The following is a 13,719-nucleotide window of genomic DNA, read 5'->3' as shown; positions in this document are numbered from 1 at the left end:
GGTGCAATATCTTCTGAACCACACGAAAGAATGATAACCCCAGAAGCTGTTCTCCTACATGGGATTTTCTACTGAATCCTGGCTAATGATGTGTACATGTCATTAAGCAAATTATTGCAAATTTTTACTTCTCTTTACAGTACCCAAATTTACTTCTTTTTGTTACTGTTATTTTTGAACAAATTCATTCTCCATAGATCCTTAATCTCCAATTATTTAACAGTGTTTGTATTTTTATAAGTACCGGTAAGTACCGTCTATTAATATTTGCCTCATTTTACTTTATTGTAGCAGAACTCTTAGAGGTATCATCCCTGCCCACTACTGTTAAAATAATGATTTGTGAGACAAGGGGGCTAATAAAGATTGGTTTCAACAGATCTAAAAATGAAATACATATCAACAATGCATAATGAAGCATTGCATAGTATTGGTAATAATATATGAATGTTATGCATATTGTAGGCTCTCTGTAGAACTTGATGACTTTAATATTGACGTACGGTAAGTGCATATGTTTATGTGTATAAATATATGGTTTCATTCGTAGATCCTGACACAGGCAAGACATGTTTGCTAAAGGCTATGTGGAATTTGAATAAAGGAACAAATGCGGCTATCCCAATATTGCTGGAAACAGCAGAAGAAACAAATAATTTAGAAGAGTTTGTCAATGCAGCATACACCAATGATTATTATCGTGGTAAGTGGTAACTGGTAACTTCCAAACTTCACACACTATTGATCGCATGTCACATAAGAAAGGGGCAAACAATGCATGTCATGCTGAGTTTACATCTGATGCATTACATAGGCAACATGTAAAAGCCTTAGGACAATATAAACAACCAATCCAGTAACCTGGAAACGTCTTATGGTGGGCTACCAGGGGCTGTTGGGGTGTTTTCTTTTAAGAGACAGGGCTAGCTGACTGTAGAAGTTGGGCTTGCCCTAAACTGCCTTCAGTGGGTGGTGTGTGGGTAGTGGGCAGGTAGTAGAAGATGGAGGCCGTGGCCCAACACTGCATCCCTGCATTGCGATAGAAATAACTGACCCAGGGAGGCAGGGAAGCAGAACTTCATTCATGTATCCCATGATTACCTCCTTTAGTTTTTTTGACATTCCTCTAGTTGTTGTGGGGGCATATTGAATGCCTTTTCATGTATGCATTCTATTTAATTTTGAACATTATAATTTTTTAAAATAATTTACTTTTTCTGTGGTATACCCTCATTGAAGTATTTTCCATCCCATTACTTTAGTCTGGCACATTAATTGCAGTCAAAGATAGGAAATAAATCCCAATACCTAAGAACCTATAGAAAAAAGATTTTTATAAGATAAGTAATGCAAAGTAATTTCAAGTACAAACATCTGGTAAAACTGGAAAGCTTTTGTGTTGCTTGATTAAAGCATTATGGCAATTATGTAAAAAGTGATGTCTCCATCCAGTCTTCAGATTTTCACATGGCTTCCCTAAATGCTACATTATGGACAAACCCGGATGCTCCATTAGCAACTGAGACAGTTTTTAGAAGTAATTAAACTTGCCATTAGAGGAGGTTGCTGAAGCATCACTCGGCAATATGCCAAGGAACTGTTTGTGTTGAATCCAATATTTTTTTTCTCTCTAGTATATAAGTGCATTCAGACTAATGTGTATTAGATATTTATTTCCAATATGTCTCTTTAAAATGTGCCCTGGGAGCTTTATGGGCTTAGCCATTTCTTGTTATTAATGTAAATATTAAATATTTAGAACATCAAATGTGCACATGATTTTATTGCTGTTGGGTGACATGAGTTTGGCTCACTTGCAATACTTGGTGGAAAAATACATAAAAACAAAGGCTTAGTCATTAACTAAATACTGAGGCTTTCAAAAGTGCCAGTCTGACCTTTTATTTGTTTGCCAGAAAATGTCACAAATGAAGAGAACAGAGAATTCTGAAACCCATGAAAAGATAGTAGATTAACTGAAGGGTTTACAGAATTACTAATGACCATTTGGTCTGTATCCCCTATGTTGATCTGTCGAGTGTTCCTGCAGAAAGAAAACTCCCCTGTAATAGTGTAAAAGGTATTATAGTTTGACATCATATCAAGGAACTTTGGTTTATTATTAGGCAAAGTTATGAAAGAGGACAAAGTTCATTGGCATTACTATCAAACAAAGGTGAAATATTTGTGCTAGGACGCAATAAAAATGTAACTCAAAAGGGTGAATATCAGAATGTGAGAGCAATAATCTAGTGGGAAATAGAGTACTTCTAATAGCGAGTAGTAAAACATGATAGGTACAGGGGATAGCCAATGCTTAAATAATATTAAATGTTTTAGAGCAGGTAAAAAATTAGCAATCTAGTTATTTGCTGTGAAGATCATTGTGCACCACTCAGTAGGGTCCTGCTAAGAAGGGTCCTGGGTGAACTTTGTTATGGTCCCTTATACAAAACAGACTGCAAAATGTTTAGAGCACTACATGATATCTTAAATAGAATGCTACCCTACTTACATCCTTGTGCAGCATTCAAAAGTTTTCAATCTTTCTCCGTCGTTAAGGGAAGTCTTGGCATAGGCAACTACCGTATTTGTGTTCCTCTTGAAATTCTGAAAATATTTGTTATGAAGGGTATTTTTCAACAAGTTTTTGTTCTGGTTTTATTAATAATGTATGCCTTGGATTTAGCCTTTTCTTTTAGAATTTCCTTCCTTTTTAAATGTGTGTGTGTGTGTGTCTCACACTTACCATATTATACCACAGGACAGACTGCTCTTCACATAGCCATAGAGAAAAGAAACTTAAATCTAGTTCAACTACTCATGAGGAACAAAGCTGATGTCCATGCCAAAGCTGAAGGAGAGTTTTTCCAGAAGAAGGAGAAGGGTGTCAGCTTTTACTTTGGTAGGTAACAAACAAACAAAAGATAAATTAATTATACTTGGGTATGATTATTTACAGGTGCTTATACTGTAAAGACTCTGCATCTTTCCACCAGTAGTGTAGTGATGTATATTACAGCTTAAAAAAGGTATTGCAAGCCTGTAAAACACAGAGATGGCACTCTTGCTTAAAGCTGGGTCAACTGTTGCGGGTTGGAGCCGATTTGGCATAGCTAAACCTGTCAGTATCAGAGAAGCTGGAGTCTCTGCACAATATTTTGGATTGTTCACATCCATATGTCACATACTGACTAACATCATTATCCTCTGGATGGACATACTGTATAATGCATAGCCCTGATTAGAAGACTTGAAAGCAATGCGTATCATCCTCACTTTCGAAAATGCAACATCAAAAATATTTAGCTATACACTGATACAAATGTAACTATTAATACATACAAGTAGAGTGGCTGACCAGTAAACAAACCTAAAAATATTTTATGCACCTGTTTTGAGCTTACCTTCCATCTTACCACTATAGCTACCTTTTCAATTTTGCCGCCCCCTCATGATTGTTTGTATTGACAAGAGGAGCCTGGGCACTGCCCTCCTCCATGCCAAACACCCAAATACACACACACACACCAGGACAGGCTCTGCCACATAGACACCTAAACACACACACCAGGACAGGCTCTGCCACACAGACACCCAAACACGCACACCAGGACAGGTTATGCCACACAGACACTAGGGATGCACCAAAATGGAAATTCTGGACCGAAACTGAAAAATTCAGGATTCACTTGGCCAAAATAAAAATAACTACACTTTTATTAAAACAATATATATATATATATATATATATATATATAATTGTTAACAGCAATCACACTCCTATCATGCCCAGGCAACAAGTACATGCTGAAACCTGGGCATGATAGGAGTGTGGTTGCTGTTAGCAATCATATATATTTAATATTGCAATCACCCTCCTATCATGAAAGTCAGCCAGTACATGGTGGAATCTGGGTATGATAGGAGTGTGGTTGCTGTTCACAATCATATATATTTAATACAACAATCACACTCCTATCATGCACATGCAGCCGATACATGCTGAAAACTAGCTACCCACCTTGTGTATTGATGCTGCCAGCAGTATGGGGTCTACACATCACTTACAGCCTCCCTGTGCCACCCCCCTCTTATACATCTATGCTATCACACACATATTAATTCATTTACTCATTCATATACTAATTCATATACTCATTCATTCACAGATACAAATTCATTCCCTCAATCACGCATGCTCATTGATAAACCCTCCCCCACCCCTTACCTAAACTGTAGATTTCCCGGTGCTACTCGCAGACCTCCGCAGGGGTCGCTGCTTCCCTCTGTATTGCTCGCACTCTGTGGGAACCAGGGGAACCAGGGGAAGCAGGAACGGAGCAGAGTCATGTATCCGGACCGCATCCGTATGTAAGTGTAATTCTAAGACTATTTCGTTCTCCTTTTGCCCTTCACCAGGAGAGCTCCCACTTTCATTGGCCGCCTGTACCAATCAACCTGAAATAGTCAATTATCTTCTGGATAACCCATACAGAAAGGCTGATCTTGCTGCCAGAGATAGCCATGGTAACACTGTCTTGCACGCATTGGTCTGGGTGGCGGATAACACTAAAGAAAACACAGAGACAGTCACTAAGATGTATGATAACATCTTGAAGAAATCCATGACAATCAACCCAACACTGAAACTGGAACAACTAACGAACTGGGAAGGCCTAACACCATTGAAGCTGGCTGCAAAGACTGGTAAAATTGAGGTTAGTTGAAATCAATACACCTTATTTTAGAAACACACATGCAATATGGAATGCAGGATATTTATTTTATTATTAGTCCAGAAAACAGCCTTGGTTTTGGGATCATGCTTCATAATTTAAGCAACCACTGACACATTCTAGAGGTGAATCTTTCCCTCAGTTAGGTTTGATTGATCATAATGCTGTTGTTTTTGCATGCCTTGCAATTTAATTATGTGTAGATATAACTTAACAACCTTTAATGAAGACAACGATCACTAAAATTCTAACTTATTAAAGTCAATTGAAAATAAACATATCTGATTAATTCTAGTAGTTTTTAAACTGAGACAACTTATGTTGTGGATTTTTGACCAGCCCAGGTTTAAGACATATTAAACGAGCCAATTAAAGGAACACATCCACCATCATATGGACTTTAGTGTATATGACAGATGTGATGTTTAAATTTGCATGGTAGCTCCCTTACAATTGCATGGAAGGATTCTGCAGAATCCCCATATGGATTTGCCCCTTTGCCTTTCCCAAATGGTGCAATTGCCCCAGAGCCCCTGGTTTGATTGTGTTTATTCAACTGAGAATACATTTCATACAAGGTAAACTGTGACACATTGCAGAACACGAACATCAGCAGCTTAACCAAGTACATAGAAACATAGAAAGTGATGGCAGATAAGAACCTAGTAGGCCCATCCAGTCTGTCCAACAAACATACTTACAGTGACAGCATCTGTAAACTGTCAAAAACCAACAGTATACCTAAAAGGAAAAGTATGCAAAATACAGAGAAGTGACAGTAATCACACCAGACAATAAAAAGCATAAGGGGGTATGACAAAAGTCCAAGGACTGGGAGGGGGATCAGGACAGTGATGACAGGCAATGAATCCTCCTTGAGGCTGTCAATGATGAGACAGTCTCGAACAGTGACCTGTACCCTACCCAGAATGAGACAACCTTACATGCAAAAGTGTACTTAAGGGTAGACCTCCCTTAATGGCCATCCATGACATGTCTTTTTGTCTATTGGTTAGCATGCTCAATGGCACATTAGTCCAGGCCCTGTTTGCTCTGGCATCGGGGAGCCCTGGAATCTATTCCATTGTGCCTTTGGCTCTGATGAGCTCATAGATTAGACTAAATGACCACAAGTTCCATCACAAACTTGGAAACATACTGGTAAAACCATGGTTTGTGCTAGTTGTAAGGCATGGAGCTATTCCACTTCATTTTAGGCTCCTTTTGGGGGGGGGGGGTAAAAACTGCTTACTGGCCACAGTGTAATTTATGTATTTTCCTGGGTGGCTACAAATGTAACTTTCCTGCACAGTAGCCACCATACCCCTTATGTTCCTGATCCATGGAGATGTGTTTGGTGCCACACAAGTTAGCACCAAAGATTAACCAGAAAGAGAAAAAGAGGGACAATCCCTTGTGCAAATTATTCAAAGAGGGGTGGCACCATTCTATAGCTAAGTGTGACCTCACTTCCAAGCTCCTCTTTCATGTGCCACTCAAGACTTTAGCCGACATTTGAAGAACCCAAATCTGTGTTCTGTATGTTAATGCCTTCTCTGTAGTAAAACATTCTTTTTATTAGTCCTTACTGCCAGGGCTGTTATTGAACATACAACTACCCCTATGATATATATATATACATATATATATACATATATATATATATATATATATATATATATATATATATATATATATGAGGATTTATTGCATTGCCTTCACCATTCTAAGTCATGCAGCCCTTTCATCAAAGCTCAATTCCAGGGCTTTTCTCTGTTCTGAATACTTCAATGTGGAAATGCTGTATTTCCACGCCATCTGCAGGACAGAAGAAAGATCACACAAATCTGGTTGTTCCTGTTTTTGTCAAGGCCTGTGCATGCATATAATATGTTTATATCAATAATTGCTGTGTTTCTTTAATAGGATAAGCAAAACTAAATATTAGATTTTGAGTCTGCTATTACATTGCTTGGAAATATGATATTATCACTGTTTTTCAGTTGTTCAAACACATCCTTCATAGAGAAGCTACCAGCCCCGAGTATAGATTTCTTTCTAGAAAATTCACAGAATGGACCTATGGCCCAGTGCACACTTCTCTGTATGACTTGTCAGATGTGGATACACATGAACCTGATTCAGTTTTGGAAACAATTGTATTTAAAAGCAATGCAAATGTAAGTATACCTTTAATTTACTCCCAGGTGTTCCTTATTAGGAGGGATAGTCCCTCTTTTGGACACAAATGTCCCTCTTTTTAAAGATCTCATAATGCTGGGTTTGTGCATCACAGCATGGTCACTGGAAGTCATCATACTCTGCAAATAAACCACATATAGTTGCATTTATAAATTAATAACAAAATGTAAACTAAATAAAATTAATACATTGCTTCTTTTAAAATTGCAGAATTACATAGCCATCAATGGTTAATGCTGCTTGTGTTCATAAGAGCCCAGACTTACTGTCCTTTGATGTTTACCTCTTGATGGATTTTTGTAATTCAGACAGATTATGATACAGAATAACGTATTAAGGAAATCTTAAAAAAATGTTTGGACCTCACAGGTATCAGGGAAATCTTTGAGTTACAGTAGAGCCCGTACATTTTTACACATATTTTAGCATATTTTAACTTTTAAAAAAGGCATTGTTTCCATGAAAAGCTATTTTTATGAATGCATTTTCTTTGCAGAATCGACATAAAATGATACTCCTGGAACCAATAAATCATTTGCTTGAAAATAAATGGGACACATTTGCTAGCAAAATATTTTATCTGAAGACCTTATTCTACTTTGCTTACATGATTATATTCACAGTGACGGCTTATAATAGACCCCTTACTGGACAGGTAAGAGTGCCAACGGCACTGGCTTAGGGGCTTCCTCATGTTTCTTTCTAGTACTATAAACTTGTAATGTTTTCCTCCCATACTGAAAGTTTTTGATATCAAACCCTGCCAGTACTTATCCTGGATCCATGCTACTAGCACACTAACCTGCTGAAAATGCTAATGTACCACTGGCCTGCCCAGGGTTGAACCACTAAGTGGAGTCTGGGGAGTTAATATCTCTATTATTATATATATCTATAGTATATAAACATATATATATATACTACTTTAATCGGTGTATACATGGCAGACTGATCAGTAATATATTTAACTTTGGGGCCGCCCCAGGCCAGACCTAGGGCAGCATGCAAGGTCACCTCTTTCTCCATGGTTAGTGTCAAAGGTACATACAAAAGTTGCATTCAAAATTATAAAATCTTAATTTTGAAGAAAACTGAAAAATCTGATTTAAAGATGGTTAGAGTATATTATTATTGCCACTGGAAAATAGTCTAAATAGTGAAAAAACATGCCATAAATACCAACAGATGCATTTTTTCTGACTTTTACAGTACCTCAGAAGTAATGTTTTTTAATTAGAGGGTACTAATTCTATACTGTCTCCTCAGCCACCATTCCCACTGGAAGGGACACCAAAGGACACATTTCGTGTGATTGGGGAAATTATAATCATGCTTGGTGGAGTCTACATCCTAATATGCCAGGTAAGGTAGGCCAGTAGAACATACAGCCCGCAGGCAGCATTCTTTTACTCCATAGTTGGAATCCTTATATCTAAATGCAAAAGTGGGGCTATTTAAAAATGTGTACATTTAAATATACTCATCTGCTCTGTGACCAATGCATAGACCCCCTTGTCAAGCATACATTGCTGCCCTCCTTTTCACTTCGCCAACTATGTATCTAAACTCAAGTACAAGTGATGAAAAAGGTAATAATCCATAAAGTAAGAAACACAGAGTTTATGAAGAGCTCTTGGCTGCTTACATAGTAACCACCTCACTGGGTCCAACAGACCAGTCCCATTTTTATTTCTGTTTTATTTCTCCAGCTTTCTTTATTTTAGACTATTAACTTGTGTAATGTGGAAAATATGGAACTCGTCATTCATTAAGAATAATCTATGTGCCATATTCTCATTTTCCCTTCTTCGAAAAAAATATTGAAACATTTAAGATAACATCAGATATACAGTCAATGTGTAATATGCAAGAATTTCTCACATTAAATGAGTCATATGTCATTTGCTGCATATCTTGACTGCTTAGGCCCAAATGCTCCTGAAGACCGAATCCAACACCTTGACCCACCCGCCATAAATAAAGACATGAATCACTGGTGTGGGTAAGGGCATTGGCCACAGCTTTATTAACAGATTCCCCTATAATCAATGGCCTAACCCCAGCAGGCGGTTCCAAACCACATAATAACAAGAGTTCAGGCCGAGCGAGTGGCATCAGCCGCCCGCTGGACCCGCCTCCCCAAGCCCATTCGGGCGCAGCTTCCAGATGCTACCACTTCCATGCTGACCAAAAAGGGGGGCCGGGATCTTCCGCGCTGTGACTATAAAAAAACCATAGAAAAACAGAACCAAACTCATGCATAATGAAACATCACAATACAGTAGAAGGGGAGGGAGGGTGGGACAGTGCCTGACCTTAGGCTCCAGGCAGGAAAAGAGGTATGAGTGCCTTTGTCCTCAACTTTTAAACCCTAGCATACAACAATGTTGCGCCCCACTATCCAATAATGGCCAAAGTTATCCTGACCTCCCCGTGACCTGACCTGGGCCAGCAGTCTTTTTCTCCCTTTCCTTATATTCCAGGGGGGGGGGCTTTCTCCAGTTCATGGAAGGCTGTCAATCATTAATTTTAATATGGTATTAATCATATTCATTTTATGTCTGTGGAAGTTGCATTCTGTAAATTATATCTAATTAGATGATTCTAGTGAGAAAGCACATTGAATCTTTCCAGCAGCAATAACCCAAATCTATGGAAACATATTCTTTAAATAATAATGAGGCCGCTGTTCCATGAAGATTATTAAGATGTTACTTTGTACTGCCCAAAGCCATATTTAAATGTAAACATGGTGAAATTTGTTGTCATAATTATCTCCAACCAGCTTGCAAGTTATTTTTCATACATTTTTTATGCTATATTGTTAAAGTAATATTTCATATAAGATGGTTTGTATTTATCTGGTTATTATGAATAAATGATTGCATTATTGTTTATGTTCTCTGCAGATTATTTACTTCTGGAAGCGACGCCCCTCGCTACAGATCATTATGATGGATGGTTATTTTGAATTTCTTTTGTAAGTTTCAAATATTTTATGAGCTAATGGGATGCAAATAACAAGACTAAATGACGTCTGTGGAATGTTTTTATTATATTATTTTGCCACTTGGGTTTTGGGTATGGCAAATGGATTTCACACATAACATACAGCTAAAAATCCTAAAACTATAACTTTTTTTGAACTAGAGCTATAATGTCATAATCAAAATAAAAAAATGTAAAATATAATCTGGCAAATGTTAGGTTAGTATTATGTAGGACACGACAAAATACCTCAATAAGTCTTTGTTGCATTTGTTATTACTTTTAGTGCAGTTTTAACCTGTTGTTGTACGTTATATCTGTAATATTCTATATCCATCTTTTGTTCTTGTAGCCCACATTTTATGGCATATGTAAGCAAAGTATTGCATTATAGGAGCATTTTAATATGTAGAGTTATCACCATGGCAATAACAATAAAACCGTCTCTTAGTTTTCTTCAGGCTGTTATACTGCTGTGCAGTGGCATCATGTATCTTGCGGGGAATGAGGCATATGTGACCCTGCTGGTTTTTGCCCTGGTCATTGGATGGGTGAATATTTTATATTACACTCGTGGCTTCCAGATGACTGGGATATACAGTGTGATGATACAGAAGGTAAGATTATTCTCATATCAATTGTTCATTTTATAAGTTAATACTTTTATTCATTTTGTATGGTTTCACATTTTTTGGGTATTATAAGATGAAGTTAGAGCACGTCTGTCAAGGCATATGTAATGGTCATTACCATGTATTTATCTACTATACTGAAATAAGTGGAGAACCTTTCACTCTTGTGGAAGAAACATTTCCAATAATTATACTATATAATGAGGAACAATCACGTTCCCTTTTGGTTTAGGCTCCAGGTAGCGGGACTTTCAGGATTAAGCTGCTTCAATCTTATAAAGTTCCAGAGGTGCCAACTTACTTTGTAGTTCAAATACAGGCCACTCTCTTGCCTATTATGGCTGGTTTTATCTAGTGGCCTCATTGGCTCATGTGTTAGGGGATACTTATTATCCAAGAAGCTACTGGTGGTACAGATCATTCTGCTCTACCAGAAGAAATACATTCAAATGTAGAGATGAGGGCCTCAACTTTGAACAATAATCTTCAGATTTTTAGACCTTGCCCCCTGCTACCTCCGTAGGTTACTGTACCGATCTGGTATGTTCCACACATTTTAGACATTGGTCAAAATAATCCTGTAATGTATATGCAGGTTTAGCTCTTAGTTTCTTATTTACTATAAACCACATGATCTGAAGCAATCTCTAGAAAATATTTTTTCTTTTTTTTTTTTTTCAATTCACCGTTTATTAAAAAACAATTGTGACCACATACGAAAAATAAATGGCATACTGAAAGTAGTGTTACAACGGTCATCAGAAGACATATGATGGGAATGGTATACAATGCATGTATAACATGGATCAAGAGAAATAAACGAAGCGAATAACATCGACATGTCCAGATCCATATAAGCACAATATGTATACATAGGACAGCAGCATATCAGAACAGCCCTTAGAGAGTATCCCATACATAGCATGTCAGAGAAGTACAGAATGGCATAAAAATAAAACGGGAATTGCGCAGCAGAACGAATGCATCGTAGGATGCAAGCTACCGAAAACGAGAAACCAAACAGTGGACAACTGAAACTCCTCCGAGGAGAAGCAGGCAGTATGAATTCAAAAAGTGTACTAGCACGGCAGAGCACATGAGACCAGAGAACCGCAGAAAGTATGCAGACAGAGATCTAGCAACCTAGCATAAGTCAAGGACAGGGGGGTCACCAACAAAACCCGTCAAAACCTTATGAAAAGAGGGGGATGACAAGAATTCCCTCCAAGGGAGCCATTTAAGTCCGTTTCCGTACCCGGCACCCCTAGAGGAGGAGACCAGGTCTTCCATCTGACAAATGAAATTGACACTAGATAGCCAGGCCGAAATAGGAGGAGGTATGGGTTGCTTCCAGAAACGTGGGATAACCGCCTTGGCAGCGGAAATTAAGTGAATGGAGAGCGACCTCTTATAGGACCCCAGACTCGATGTAGTATGATGGAGAAGCATACCCTCAGGGGACATGAGAAAGTCGGGATCCCCTAGCGCTTTAATAACCGCAGACACAGCAGTCCATAGGGGCTGTACCAAAGGACAATCCCACCACAGGTGGAGATAGGAGCCAGAAGCAGCCCCGCATCTCCAACAGCAGGGAGAGACCAGAGGGAGAAAGCGGTGCAGTTCCGCAGGCACCCTATACCATCGCGTGAGCAATTTATACGCGGATTCCTGCAATTTGCAGGAAGTCGCGCCTTTGTGCGTGAGAATCAGGATCTTATCCCATTCCTCCGTGTCAAAGGACTAGAAAATATTTTTTCAAGGGTTTATAATATCACTTATGTCTATTTCATGTCATTTTTCTTTTTCAGACCATACTAAGAGACATGATTCGCTTTGTGTTTGTGTACCTAGTCTTCCTTTTTGGCTTTGCAGCAGGTAATTTTTTTTTCAAATCCTATAGGAAAGTATGGTATATAGTTCACACATGCAAATTAATATAATCTTGTACAGGCATGGTCAAAGCAAGTTTGCCATGGAAAAGGCATTGGGGAATATTTAAAGTGTAATATAAAATAAAGCTTATATTAGTTTCTATAAAACCAAATCAATTGCCTTCTGCAATTGTTTCCATTGTAGCCTTTTTAGCAGCCATTATCTAGATTCTGCCCCTGATAATCTGATGTCCTGATATAGAAAGGTCATTAAATTGCAAGCCATGCATTCTTCAGTTCTATTAAAGCCAATTAAGCTCTATACCTTAAATAATTTCCATGGTTTATTTAGCATTAATGTACTTTTTCTCCTGCAGCTCTGGTAACCCTTGCTGGGGAATCTCCTCAAGAAACCGGAAACGGCACTGAAGCCGAAAAAAAAGAAGGTGTATCTTATGATGGGCTATATATCGCCTCTTTGGAGCTCTTCAAGTTCACAATTGGCATGGGGGACCTGGAATTTAATGAGAACCTAAAATTCAAGCACTTCTTCATGTTCCTCCTCATTCTGTATGTGGTTCTTACCTACATCCTTCTTCTGAATATGCTCATTGCCTTAATGAGTGAGACAGTCAACAAGGTTTCCAATGAGAGCAAGAGCATATGGAAGCTGCAGGTGGGTTACAGTGGAATAACATGACATGCTGGGCCTGGCATGCCATCTCTGTTGTTTGTTTTACCAAATAAATCAATTTCTGGAAACTTCTCCAGCATGATTACGCCGAGGTCTACACCTCCTTAAGCATATGACATTTGATTCAGTATAAGCAGTATCAAGAGGTCTAACAACAATTAAATTGGGGCATTGAGCAAGAATAATTGGCTTTAGGAGTTGGTGGAGCTAAGCTTTCCTTTCAGAGTTCTCACCTATTCACATGTTATTAAACTTGCAGATGTAACACTTGATTATATGCATTTGTATGTAATAAAATATGTTTGATAATGTATTTAAGGCACTACCAGCAACATATGGCCCTCCCTTCGTATTCAAAGAATTTTGGGGGTCCTGGCAGTCCCCCGTGCACCACTCTTTATGTACCGTTGGTGGGTTTCCTGAAAGAGTACAAAATATATCAAATGAACATATTGTGGCACATTTTTGCTGTTGCTCCTGTTGTGCAGCAGGTGTGCGAGTCTTATAAAGACGATAATCTGCATAGACAAGAAACCACACAAAATGTAGTCACGGCAGGGGGAAGGAAGCTAAGTTGCAGCCACAAGATGATT

At 38.3% G+C, this 13,719-nt stretch overlaps 2 protein-coding genes across 2 annotated transcripts in view; both read left to right on the top strand.

Moving 5' to 3' along the window:
* LOC128474621 (polyubiquitin-C) overlaps positions 1-13,719 on the top strand; it is a 92,233-nt gene that overhangs the window by 70,831 nt on the left and 7,683 nt on the right. The window lies entirely within an intron of this gene.
* Positions 1-13,719, top strand: part of LOC128474619 (transient receptor potential cation channel subfamily V member 1-like) — a 29,686-nt gene that overhangs the window by 12,460 nt on the left and 3,507 nt on the right. Inside the window, exons 4-13 of the mRNA XM_053456985.1 lie at positions 551-703; positions 2,765-2,905; positions 4,423-4,721; positions 6,743-6,919; positions 7,438-7,596; positions 8,208-8,303; positions 9,851-9,921; positions 10,381-10,546; positions 12,370-12,436; positions 12,810-13,108. Coding sequence (XP_053312960.1) covers positions 551-703; positions 2,765-2,905; positions 4,423-4,721; positions 6,743-6,919; positions 7,438-7,596; positions 8,208-8,303; positions 9,851-9,921; positions 10,381-10,546; positions 12,370-12,436; positions 12,810-13,108 — 1,628 coding nt within the window. The remainder of the gene's footprint in view (positions 1-550; positions 704-2,764; positions 2,906-4,422; positions 4,722-6,742; positions 6,920-7,437; positions 7,597-8,207; positions 8,304-9,850; positions 9,922-10,380; positions 10,547-12,369; positions 12,437-12,809; positions 13,109-13,719) is intronic.

The sequence above is a fragment of the Spea bombifrons genome, chromosome 2, assembly GCF_027358695.1.
Source record: "Spea bombifrons isolate aSpeBom1 chromosome 2, aSpeBom1.2.pri, whole genome shotgun sequence".
NCBI classification, from domain to species: domain Eukaryota; kingdom Metazoa; phylum Chordata; class Amphibia; order Anura; family Pelobatidae; genus Spea; species Spea bombifrons.
This window is presented reverse-complemented; position numbering and strand designations above follow the sequence as displayed.